A 13284-nucleotide genomic window follows, 5' to 3' on the forward strand; every position below is an offset into this window, starting at 1 on the left:
TGTTGCCATGGTTACGTACCTGCGGGCGGCAGGTTGGCCAGCCTCCAGTCCCCGTCCTGCCTCTTTCTGCGGGCGGCGCTGTGGTACCGCTGGCGGAACGTACTCTTGCTATGGTTCCTGCTGCTACTATGGTTACCGTTGCTATGGTTACTGTTGCCATGGTTACGTACCTGCAGGCGGCAGGTTGGCCAGCCTCATGCCCCCGTCCTGTCTCTTCCTCCGTGCGGCTCCCCGGTACCGCTGGCGGAACGACGCCTCCGACAGGGTCGTGCCGGTCGACTCCCGGCCGGCCTGGCGCCGGCTGAACCCACCTGGAAGGTCTGAAACACAAACACCTGGTCAAAACACCTGGTTACCTGCTGTACCTGAAACATAAACACCTGGTTACCTGCTGTACCTGGAACATAAACACCTGGTTACCTGCTGTACCTGAAACATAAACACCTGGTTACCTGTCGACTCTAGGCCGGCCTGGCGACGGCTGAACCCACCTGGCAGGTCTGGGAGATTAAAAAAACATCATGATTCTTTAACTTTGAGCAGTAATATCATTCACTGTAAAGTTTCTACTACCTTGGAATGATGTATTCATCGCTTTCACCACATATCATGTAGAATGTCTCGGGTTAAAACTTTTTTATATATAAAAAACTTTAAAACACGAACCGTCGTCATCATCGGTGGATGTGCCCATGGAGTGCATGAGGGGGGAGCCTTTAGGGGTGGACTGGGCCGAGGGAAGCTCTTCATCGTCCCCAACGTAGATCCAGTTGTTGGCACGGTAACTGTCATCGAACACACCTGTAATCAACAAAAACAGGTGTCAACAACAAAAAAAGTAACTTCAAGCCCCGAGAATGAGGAAAAACAACAGTGAGTCTGACCGTCGCAGTGTGTGGGGGTTAAACATGTACAATCATGTGTGTGTAATTCCCAGGGGAACAGGGTGTTCTCTGGGTGTCCAATGCAATAAGAATGCATGTAATTTCTTTGTATTCTTAGTGTGCATCCAGAAGACACCCTAACGCCCTGCTAGCTAATAGCCGGCTGAGAATCCATACCTGGACAACAGTTTCAAACAGACTAGTCAACCATCCAGAAGAACCACCCTTTGCTGAGGTCTTACATTTTTTCCTCAAGACATTCCTCGAGACGTCTTACCTGTCGTCTCCTCTCCTTCTCCGTCTCCATCTCCCACGTCTGGAACCCGCTTCCACGTCGTCTCCACACCCTCCACGTCTAAACAACAACAACAACAACAATCATTACATGTCAAAACAACGACGAAAGATGACATTCAGCCAGATGTAATATGTTGAAAAAGAAATTAAAGTTGAAATTAGGCTGTGTAAACCTCATTATGGCATGTCGTTCGGACTGACACAACCAGTGTTACAAAAAATTACAGACTCACACAAAACTGACTGGATCTGTTCAAAAAGAGTAGGGTCCATCCTGGTGTGAGTGGATCAAACCTTACAGTCCAGTCCAGCTTGTGCCTCTGTACAATACTGGTGTGTTACGCCTAAATGCTGCTTACTGGGTTAAGATGCAAACGAACAGTCAAACAAACGACCAACTGACCGGTTTTCCCAGCGCTCTGCTGATGCTTGATGACCACGTTGACCTCCTCCCACCTCCACTTCTCCCACGGACCCCCGGGGTCCCTCCCCTCACCCAGGGGCTCTCTCCCCACCCCCAGGGGGCTGCGTGGGTCCGCTTCAAACTCTGGGGAGGAAACAACATGGCATTGTTGTCACACTTGCTCTTACAAGTTAGGGGTAAGCACCAAACACATACATGTGTGCATCAACAATGTGTAGATATACTCTAGATCTTAAGATCTTGCAGTTTTGTACTCACACATGGATGATTCTGGTTATACGTTTGACAAACATGCGTCAGTGCAAACTGCATCAGCACAGGACTTACCACTTTACTCACTTCACTGTACAAGTTAGTAAAATTCATAGAAAGTTTCAAAATTCAAAAAGGCGCAAGAAAGGAACTTTTCAAAATACTTAAAGGTACAAGAAAGGAAAGTTTATCAAATTTCATGGCTAGTGTTCAAATTGTATATAGGACCTATTTATAGATGAAATTTGATGAAATGCTCTAATGTATAATACCAGGCTGGAGGTGACTGTGCTGATATGTTTCTGACAATATGGAGGATGTCAGGCTTACAAATAACAGGCAAAGAAAAAGGCAATGTTCTTTCCTCGCAACGTTGTAATGATGAAACAATCATGCTGCATGGACAAATACATGCTGGGAACTCTCTCTCGAGAAACAAACATGCCTTTTCAAACATCACAACAGGCTGAGAACATTCGATTCTTGCACAGGCCAACAACATTACAACATGTCCCCAAAAAACAAAAACACAATCTATATGGCATTCTCTGACAAAAAACAGGCAAATCAAACAATCAACATGCCTTCACGCAAAATCTTCACACATCTATGCAGCAATCCTCTTGCAGAACATCAGAAACAGGCCCCAAACCAAAACTCCTGCTGTTCCATGTAAAAAAGAAACAAGCTGCCATGACACCACCAATAAACTGTACAGCAGGCATCAGCCAATCATAAGACAGAACTGCAGGCATCAGCCAATCACAAACCAGCAATGCAGGCAGCATCCAATCACAAACCAGCACTGCAGGAATCAGCCAATCACAAGCCAGCCCTGTACCTGTCTGGCAGCCGCCATCGCGGAACACGGTGATCTCATCCAGTGTGGGGCGTCTGTCGTCGCTAGGCTTGGGGCGTCTGTCGTCGCTAGGCGGGGCGTTGGCACGGCGACGGTCGGTGGACTGGCGTGCAGGAACCCGGCTGATAATGACGCGGTCGGACGGGGCGTGCGGCGACCTTCCCGCCCAAACCTCCAGGAAATCATCCTCGCTGTCAACCTCCTCATCCGTCTGCACCTCCTTGTTGCTAAGCGACGGATGCTGCACCGTCTGGACCGAGATGCTGCGTGACGTTCCCTCGTGTAACGGGAGGGCACTACGGGGCATTTCCTGCAGGGCGCTGCTCGCCTTTGCCTCCCCCTCGGACTCCAGCACTTTGTCGATGGCCTCGATGATGTTCTTGAGCCGCTCGTACGGCCGGTCCTGTCGGGACAGCGGCACAGCGGCTTTCTGCCCCTCCAGCAGGATCGTCAGCTCCCCCGGGCGGTCCGAGTCGTCCCGGCAACCGCTGGCTTCACGGGGGCGGTCTGAGTCGTCCCGGCAACCCCTGGCTTCACGGGGGCGGTCTGGACTCTCACCACTAGCGCTGGCTTCACGGGGATGGTCTCTCGTGTCTGGACTATGGCTAGGCGCTCTGATTGGTTGACTAACAGGTTGATTGACAGGTGAGCCATAGCTAGGGGCTCTGATTGGTTGACTGGTGGGTTGACTGACAGGTGAGCTACTACTAAGGGCTCTGATTGGTTGACTGGTGGCTTGATTGACAGGTGACCTATAGGCAGGGCCTCTGATTGGTTGGCTGAGTGCTTGACTGACAGGTGAACGATAACTAGGGGCTGTGATTGGTTGGCTGACAGGTTGACTGACAGGTGTCATGTCTGCCTCGGAGCCTTTCAGAACCTGCAGAGCTTCTGACACATCTGCAAGGAAGGATGCAGTCTTGTCATCACAGCGGGGCAAACGCCGTTCCTCCTCTTGGGGTGGAACTGTGCGTGTGTCCGACTGTGATGACAACTGTGTATCTAGCGGTTTGTCCCCCTGTGATGACAACTGTGTATCTAGCGGTTTGTCCCCCTGTGATGACAACTGTGTATCTAGCGGTTTGTCCCCCTGTGATGACAACAGTGTATCTAATGGTTTGTCCTCCAGTGCCAACCCCTGTGTATCTAATGGTTGGTCCCCCTGTGACAACTCAAGTGTATCTAACCCCATACCTAACCCCTTACCCTCCCCCTCTATCAGCTGTGTGATGGTGTGAGCGATGTCGTTCAGCACAGCCTGAACTGTGGGGTCTGAATCCCTGTTAGCCACGGGGCCGCCATGTTTATCATCATCATCATGTTCTTCTGCTGCCTGCTCTGCTGCCAAGGTCAACAGCTCAAGGTTATCCACCTCCCCAGGTTCTTGACTAACGCCTGAGCTAGACACCTGTGGCACACCTGAGCTAGACACCTGTGGCACACCTGAGCTAGACTGTAGAATGTCACCTATCATGCCAAGTGCTTTCCCGCCTTCTGAGTAAGGTGTGTTAGCAAAGCTTACAGGTGTTTCTTCTCGCTGTTCTCTGGTATCTAGTGTCTGAGATGGCAGCAGAACTTCTGCTCCTGTAAGATCTAAGCCTTCCCCTCCCTCCTGTCCATCTCTGCCCCCAGCTTCCCCCAGCTGACTTAAGGCGTCATCAAAGATGGCCGCCAGTTTACTCTTGGACCCCCTGTCCCCTTCCCTCTTACCTGCCCCAGCCTGACGGGCGTCTCTTACAAACTCCCTAACTTCTCTTAACGAGTCAACATCTCTTAATGAGTTGTTCTCGCTAGACAAGGAAAGTTCCTCCTCTATGCCCAGGAAAGCCCTTTCCATCTCACTTAACCCACTGCCTGTATCAGTGCTGCTCTCATCTGGTCCATATCCTCCTCCTCCTAACCCCCTGTCTGTACCAGTGTGTCCCTCTGTTCCTGCCTCTATCTCACCCTTACCTCTGATTTCTCTCCCCACTGTTCTCATTTCTTCCCCTTCTCCCGTCGGTTTGTCCTTCAGAACCATCGGCTCATGTTTGACCTCTGCCATCACGACCTTCCCGACAAGGTCGTCTCCCGCCCCTCCCCGTGCCGGCTCTGCCTTCCCAGCATGCAGTGCAGGCTCTGGAGTCTCCCTCGGCTCCACGCTGGCCTCAACTCCCAGCATGCCTCTCTCTGGTGCAGACACCACCCTGGTGGTCGTCGTGGTAACCACTGTTTCCTCCACACTCCTGCTAACTGTTGCCATGGTGACCGCTGCATCCACTCTATCATCAACTGTTGTCATGGGAACAGCTATTTCTACCCCATCACTGGCCGTCGTCGTGGCGACTGGTTTCTCCACACCATCACTGTGGTCGTCAGATGTGGATGAGGAGGAACCTTTCCTGAACCAGCTGCGCTTCTTTTTCTTCTTCTTCTCCTTCTTCTCAGGGATTTCTGCTGCCACTTCCTCCTCTACTGATGCCTTCACTGTGGGCACGTCGACTGCCCTTTCCTCGTACCTGGGTTCAAGAGGTGGAGCACTCTCCTGAAGGTCGTCTGTTTTGACCTTGACTTGCGCAGACATGTCGGGAACTTCAGCAACCTTCTCTCGACGTACTTCAGACTTGACCTCTGTCACGACGGTCTTCGTTTCATGTGTGACCTCTGGCTTTGCCTGTGGAACGTCAGCCTCAAGGTCGGCGCCCCCCTCCCCCTCCAGGGTGGTGGGGCCAGCTGACAGCCTCTTCACCACCGTGATGGTTGTATCCCTCCCCGGGAAGTGCATGTAGTTCAGCTTGTACTGCGAGGTCGCCGGGTCGTCGTCGGGCGTCGGCTGCTCAAAGGTCGCCACCGTCTCCCGGACCGGGGACAGGTTCGACACGATGACCTCTGGTGACCTTGGGGACACCTCCTCCCGTGTCTCCTCCTCCATTCTCAGCGGACGGATCTCAATGTCGTGGGAAGACTCGACCACTGCCGCCTCCCGATTCGCAGCCTTGGTCTGCTGTACAGTCTGAGAAGACTCGACGACAGCGACCTCGCGTCTCACCACCGTGGCTTGTGGAGACACAGTGTACTGCACTGGACTGGCCACAGGGCTGGCTGGGGTGTACTGAACAGGGCTGGTGTTGTAGCTGGCGGAGGTTGTGTGCTGCGCAGGGCTGCCATCAGGTTGGGCACCAGTCACATAACCTGTCGACGTTGTGTACTGCGTCTGGCCGGGGTCTGGTTGTGTTTGGGCCCCGCTCACATAGCGGGTGGTTGTGATGTACTGTGTCTCCGGTGTTGTAGTACCGGGTATGTAGCTGGCTGAAGTTGTGTACTGTGTCTGGCTAGCGTCTGGTTGAGTTGGGGTGCCGGTGACATAACTGGTGGTGGTGACGTAGTGCGTATCCGGGTGTGCCCCGGCGACGCTGCTGGTTGCCAGGGTTACATACTGCGTGTCCGGTTGGCCCTCGCTGATGTGGCTTGTTGTTGTGGTCTCCGTGACGACGGTGGGCGTCGGCCCGACGAGCGTGAACTTTGCCCCGTACATCTCGATGGTTTTGAAGGAGGAGGAGGAGGAGTAGAGGGTGTACTCCTGGGATGACGTCTCCACTCCTGGAGAAAGTCTGTAGGATAAGATGAAGATATTAAGATTTGTTTGTTTATTTCTTTTTCTTTTATTCATTATGTTGTGCTCTGATGTCTACTGATGATTGATTTAAAAATCAGATTGAAGTACGATAGAGACAGCTGATGAGGGTGACTCAAGATTTATTCTTGTGTCCCAGAAGGCATGCTAGGCGGAGTGATCTTTTCTAACCTAGTGGTGCTTAGTCTAAAGTAGTCCGGAGGTAATGGGGTCAAGGGCCTTCTGCCTCGTGATTGTGTAGCATGAAACATGTAACATCCCTCGTCCTAAAAAAAAAAGAAATCTTTTCCTAGATTGTCTCTCACATTACTAGAGAGTCTGTAAGATAAGATTTGTTTGTTTGTTTCTTTACCCAGAGGGATAAACATGAATTGTACATGTATGACTTTATGATTCTATTAGCAAATTTCAGACATAGATTGTTGAATGGTGTCTGAAATAACATGCTAATTTACACCACATGCATACATGTACACTTGGCAGTTAAAACAACAACAATCCTAGGCTAATCTATATCAAAAGCAAATACTACAACGTTAAACAGCAGCTAATGGTAAAACATGTGGTATCTTAACAATCTGTTATAGACTACTTTAAAATACAAATATAATAAATAACAAAGACAAATATAATCAACCCTTACTCCACTCCTGGAGAAAGCCTGTACTCCGGAGAAGTTGTCTCCAAACCCGGAGAAGTCGCAACGTCTTGGTAGGACGGAACTGAAACTTCCTTAGCGACGACCTTCCTGAGGGCGTGGCTGTCGGCGTGCGTTGCCGTGGTGTCCGTGTACGTATACGCGGGACGGGAGAACACGCTGCTGGTGGTCTGTGTGGGAACGGAGCGGTGCTCCAACCCCCCGATCACCAGGTACTCCAGCCCTGCTCCGGAGCGAAGCGGAGCACTCCGACTCTCCAGCTCAGCCTCCATCTTGGCGTAATCCGTCGGCGTCACGTTTGCATCGAGCAGCCTCGCCTTCTCCACGATGTACCTGCAACAGTATAATAATGGTTTTATTCAGTAAACATAGACGGACAGATTTGCAGGGTCCCTGGATAGAGCCCTGAATTGCTTTGTCATTCGCAATATATTAAAGCATTTATTTAATACTTACACCTCATTTAAAATAAATCATTAATCATTACATCGCCATTGTTTACAGCTTAACCATTAGCACACTGAAGTACCCGTTGGCAACCCATTTTCTACAGATGGTAGAACACGCACACAAATCAACTACATCACAATTGGACAGAGACAAACTATTAACAACTGTTGTGTATAGAGGAGCTGATAGACAGCCTGGACAGCTGTGAAGGTGAAACCTGATACCTGTCTCCCAGCGGCGACCGTCGGCGCAGAAACTCGCCCTCCAGTGCGCCCCCCTCGGGAGTTTTCCGCTGGCGAGTTCGTCCCCTCTCCCCGTCCCTGCGATGCTCCGGTGACGACTCGGGGCTGGCCGGGCGCGCGGACGTCGGGCTGAGGGGGAATCAGAAGAACTTTATCACATGATAATCATATTATAATTTTTTTCAGTCATTTAAGTGTAGACACTCAGGTCTCAAGAGTACCTGTTTTACAGGTTCCCTGGAACAATACAATTACACAGACACATGATCAATTTAAATTCGTTACCAGTCCGAATGCTCACAAAGTCCTCTTCTAAAAGCCGATACAGTAGTGCGTTTTCTTTGTTCTGTGGTGAGTCCATTCCATTACAATGTCATGGTACAATATATGGCAGCAACTATTAAACATAGTACAAAATGGAGGTATACCGTATAGAATAAAACTTAACATTCTTATTACTAATACAATAAGGGGTAACATACATGTAAGTCTTTGATATACATATTGTGTTACAATCTAGTGGGGCTATTCGTTAGTGTCGATATGTTTTCTAATGACAGTCTTTTTTACAATCACCTGAGGTAAGTCGGGGAGGTCGGGGTGGACTTTGGGGACGTCTGCGACCCCTGCTCCACCGGGAAGGAGATCTTTATCATCCTGGCGGTGTCGGAAGGAGCCGGTTCTCTCGCACGCCTGGGAGCAACGATTTCTGGTCGGGCGGCGTAAGCAGGCGCTGCCTGGACCCGAGCTGCGGGCTGGGAGGCAGCCATGCTGACCTCGGCAGGTACCGGGGCGGCCATGTTGTCCGCAGGGGCGAGCGTCACGTGTTGGACGGGTATCGGGGTGAGACCGGGGTCATCCGCACGCCTCGGGGATGAGTCATCCCCGGCTGGCCGTTCTGGGCTTCTGCTTAGCAAGCGCTCGTCCTTTGCCTTCGGCCGCCCTCTGCCGTGGGGATCTCTGTCTAAGGAAGCTTCCCTCAGCTGGAGGGTGCCGTCATCACCCTCCGGGGACGGTCGCCGCTCTTCTCTCTCCTTCTCCTTCTCTGCCGCCTTCTTGTTCTTCCGCTCTTTCTCCTTCTTCTTCTCCTTCGGCTGCTTCTTCTCGCCTTCCTGAGCCCCTTTCTCCGCATCTTCCTTTCCCTTCTTCTTCCCTCCAAACACTTTCTTCTTCTTCCCTTTCCCTTTCCCCTCAGTGTCTGGAGTTCCGCCTCTCCCCTGGTCACCACGACCTTCATCTTTGCCCTTGCCGCCGGGGCCTTGCCTGTCCAGGCTGCCCTCCGTGCCCTTCCCAGTGCCTGTAGGCTTGGCCGGGCTGCCCTTTGCGACCCTGCCCGGCTTGGCTGGGCCGGCGAGGTGGATAGCCTCGATGGGAAGGTCCATCTCCATGGGAACGTCCCCGGGGTCCTGGCGACCTCGCTGATGTTCCCCCGGGCCGCGCTTTGTCGGATCCTGTCGGGCGCGCTTCTGCGGTGGTTGGTCAACCTCCTCCACAACGATCCTGGGCACGTCTCCCTGGACAACTCCTGTAAGACAGAAGGAAAATGTCCAGACTATGCATGATGTAGAAAATGACTAGTATACTGGTGGATATACTGACTAGTAAGTATCTAATACCTGCTCAGAAAAGAACAAGAAGTAGTCATGTCTTCAAGTACAAGACTTGATGTGTTCTATAATTTGTTTTTCCCAAGAACAGTCTTAGAGTGGAACTCTTTGCCACCAAGACTGTAGGAGCATTCGCACTATGAAGATGCAGCCACAGAAGCTGGTGTGTTGCGCCAAAGGGCGGTTATACCGGCTGTACAGCTACAGAAGCTGCTGTGTTGCACCAAAGGGCGGTTATACCGGCTATAAAAATGCAGAAACAGAAGCTGGTGTGTTGCGCCAAAGGGCGGTTATACCGGCTATAAAAATGCAGCTACAGAAGCTGGTGTGTTGCGCCAAAGGGCGGTTATACCGGCTATAAAAATGCAGAAACAGAAGCTGGTGTGTTGCGCCAAAGGGCGGTTATACCGGCTATAAAAATGCAGAAACAGAAGCTGGTGTGTTGCGCCAAAGGGCGGTTATACCGGCTATAAAAATGCAGAAACAGAAGCTGGTGTGTTGCGCCAAAGGGCGGTTATACCGGCTATAAAAATGCAGAAACAGAAGCTGGTGTGTTGTGCCAAAGGGCGGTTATACCGGCTATAAAAATGCAGATGCGGATACACATGTACCTTCCTCCTCGTCCTGCTCCTCAGGGATCTGCAGGCAGGACAGCAGGTTCCTGCTCGGCTGGCGGGACGGGGACTTCATCCTGCCCTCCGACCCCCCCACCATCACCGACTTGGGCCTGCCCGGGCGGTCCAGGGTTCTCGCCTTCTCCTCATCGTAGGGCTCATCCACGTTGATCTCCGACAGGACCGGCTCCGAGTACGGGCGGGTTCGCCGCTCGCGGTCGCCCTGCTTGGGTCGGCGCGGCACGAGGTTTTCATCGCCGCCGCCGGAGCGGAAGGCCGGGTACTCCTCCCGCCACTCAGCCTTGGAGTAGAGCAGGCCGCCCTTCTTAGTTACCTTCGTCTGCTTCTTCTTACCCATCCTGGAACGTCTTAGACGTCAGGAGTCACTCCTCAGCCTGTAAGGAACAAAAAAACAACTGTGAGATCAGCCCGCTTTCTTAGTCACCTTCGTCTGCTTCTTCTTACCCATCCTGGAACGTCTTAGACGTCACTCAGCCTTAAAAGAACAAGGAAACATCTGTTCCGTGACTGTAGTACAAGTTTGTCTGCAGCATCTTAGAGTTAGAGCTGGACAAACATCTTAGACCTGGTGGTCTGAGTCATTCCGGATGTACAGAAGGAAGGAACATCTGTAAGCTGACTGTAGTTCAAGTTTGTCTGCAATGTCTCAAACAAATGTCTAAGACCTGGAGGTGGCGAGAAACTCCTTACCCTGTAAGGAGTACTTGGAGAAAAGTCTGTAAGTTGACTCAAATGTTCCAGAAGGCGGCCTTATGTAGTTATGAAGTAAGGATCAAACTTGAAACTACAGAAAGCATAAATTCTACATCTACAAAATAACAAAATGTAACATTTACAATTATTTACAGTTATTTACACGCACAGTGAGTAACAATCTGTTCAGGAAAGATCGGCCCTTAGATGTTAGATGTTTGGCAGCCACCAGACAACCTACTTAACAGCTGCAAACATATAAACAAACAACTACAAACAGCATAAACCGATTTACAAACTGTAACAACAGATCAACACATGCCTGTGAACTAACAAACAAACAACAGCGAAGTTGTACATGTAACCTGTTCACAAATACACCCTGCATCTTTCCAGTACTGTACTTAAGTTTGCGTGGTTTTTATTTCACGCTAAGGTGAAAATGGAGTGTTAGCGGTGGTTTTAAGTTTGCGGCAGCGCTGTAGTCACATACTACTAGTATTGGACAAACATGTTTGCTGTGGTTTTATGTTTGCAATAAAACAGTCACTGCAAAAGCCGCAAACATAAAACCACCACGAACGTTTCTGCATTTCCAGAGGGCTTCAGAGGGGGGGCGTTTACATAGTAGAGTAGCAGCTCGTTAGCAGGTCGTTACACTAATTAGATTAGCCTGGCCATGGACCACCCTGAGGCTACAGGCTTGTTGATAAACAGCTGGAGTCCTGCAGGCTCTAATCACAGATAAGGAACCAATTAACTGCTAATGAACAGGATGGTTTCCTTAATTAACAGTTTGTGTCCATCTCATAATTAAGATTGCAAACATGTGTGTATTTCTAACATCTCTCACTGAACTGATGGACTGGTGATCAATTAGACAATTCCCACATTGAGCTTATTGAGTTGCAAGTTTCTGTTGATAACAGATCTAGACTGCAGGCATGTGTTCCAATCAAACTTTAATTATTCATTACAATAATTAGAATGAATGGACAATTATAATCATCATCATCATCATCTACTGGTCTCTGCATCTGCAGTCGTTGAAACGTCCTGCAGCTGCACTCAGTCTTTCTTCATATTCTTCCATGTTTTTTCCACAATTATCATGAATGGACAATTACGATGAACCATTATCCAATGAGAGGCTTAATCCATTTAGCAGAAAACTGAGATGCTAAAAAGGAAGGCCATGTATCAGGGCTGTCTCCAGGACCCATCCCCCAGTCCCTGAATGAAAATTTGCTTTTGGGATGGGAAAAAAATCACCCCGTTCTTGTTAAAAATCTGAACATCATGACATAATACTGACAAATATGTATTTCCATACAGGGGCTGTTGGTGTTGAGTTGTTCCTTTATACAGACTGTACATGTATGTTCATACAGGGGCTGCTGGTGTTGAGTTGTTCCTTCACCCCAGATTCCGCCCAGACCCAAACTGGACTCCTGCCACTAATGACAGCCAGACCTGACAACTTCCACCTCCTGATTAATATAAACGGACTGGCAATAATAACTTCAGACTCGCCAACTCTGACCTCCTCTTTATAAACTGACTGGAAACAATAAAAAACAAATTCCATGTCTGCTAGCCTGTAGTGTTTTGTCTTATTACTCCTAACTGTAGCTAGAATGTCGATGTGCATTTCTGAGATTCCAAACTGCCAGCAAAGTCTCCAGTGACACCAGAAAATGGAAAATTGAGACCAGGTAACCCTGGACCTCATCGCAAGCTAAGCTGAGTTGAAACACTGACAACCAATGATGTTTACAAGCTTTTGAGGTTTACAGGTGCCCACTGTTCCCCTAGCCACACAATACTTTTAACTCAAAAGTTATAGTGTACTATTCTATAACATTAGTCATTACATGAAAGTGCTCCCATGTCTCTCATCAGATCCAGACCAGCTAACCCTAAGACTGGACTTCACTCTAAACTTACATTTTAACTTAGATGTAACTGTAAAATGTTCCCCCTTGTTTCAGCCAGTGCACCTACTCTCCAAGCAGAGGAAGATTGCGGCCGTTTTATGATATGCCCCGTTTTTTGTCCGCTCTCCCCACCAAGGTGGGGCATATGATAAAACGGTCACAATCTTCCCCACCAACCTCTGCTTGGAGAGTACAAATGTAAGTACGACATGGCCCCTACTATACCCCCAGCCCCTAGTGTCCTGGCCTGTACCCTTCTTTACCACCCCCCCCCCCGATCTGTACCCCCTACTTACACCCCCCTTCTGTACCCCCCTGTCCTCAGGCCCCCTAATCAGCCGTGTTCCCAGCCGGAATGCAGTCGGAATGCAGCGGAATGTGGCTGCCACCTAAATCATGCAGAGTTCCACCAGAGTTCAGGACTCCTCCCAGTAAGGCTGAGGTGCCAGGGATCGGCATGGCTCACATACCGACCTCCATAGATCATAGATCATGCCGACCTCCAGAGCAGCAACACAGGACCATCAGGTCACACATTTACTCACAGAACTCACGTTCAGTAAAACAAACATACCAACATCCATCGATCATAGTTATATATGTAGACAGGACCTCCATATCTCATACACAAGACCCTCACAGAGTCAAGCTCATACACAGGACCAATTAAACAGATAACAGCAGCCTCCATACACCAGGCCAGGAGGCTTCCCTCCTTTGGCCACAGGATCAT

General features: G+C 49.9%; 1 protein-coding gene across 1 annotated transcript in view; it reads right to left on the minus strand.

Annotated features, from left to right (window-relative positions):
• Positions 1-13284, minus strand: part of LOC136424526 (uncharacterized) — a 37834-nt gene that overhangs the window by 18228 nt on the left and 6322 nt on the right. The window contains exons 2-11 of the mRNA XM_066413141.1: positions 9898-10295; positions 8256-9204; positions 7662-7808; positions 6973-7320; positions 4670-6306; positions 2699-3616; positions 1585-1728; positions 1162-1239; positions 667-801; positions 171-320 (exon numbers count right to left, since the gene is read on the minus strand). Of these exons, the coding sequence (XP_066269238.1) occupies positions 171-320; positions 667-801; positions 1162-1239; positions 1585-1728; positions 2699-3616; positions 4670-6306; positions 6973-7320; positions 7662-7808; positions 8256-9204; positions 9898-10258 (4867 nt within the window). The 5' untranslated portion in view covers positions 10259-10295. The remainder of the gene's footprint in view (positions 1-170; positions 321-666; positions 802-1161; positions 1240-1584; positions 1729-2698; positions 3617-4669; positions 6307-6972; positions 7321-7661; positions 7809-8255; positions 9205-9897; positions 10296-13284) is intronic.

This window comes from Branchiostoma lanceolatum, chromosome 18, assembly GCF_035083965.1.
Source record: "Branchiostoma lanceolatum isolate klBraLanc5 chromosome 18, klBraLanc5.hap2, whole genome shotgun sequence".
Classification (NCBI taxonomy): Eukaryota; Metazoa; Chordata; class Leptocardii; order Amphioxiformes; family Branchiostomatidae; genus Branchiostoma; species Branchiostoma lanceolatum.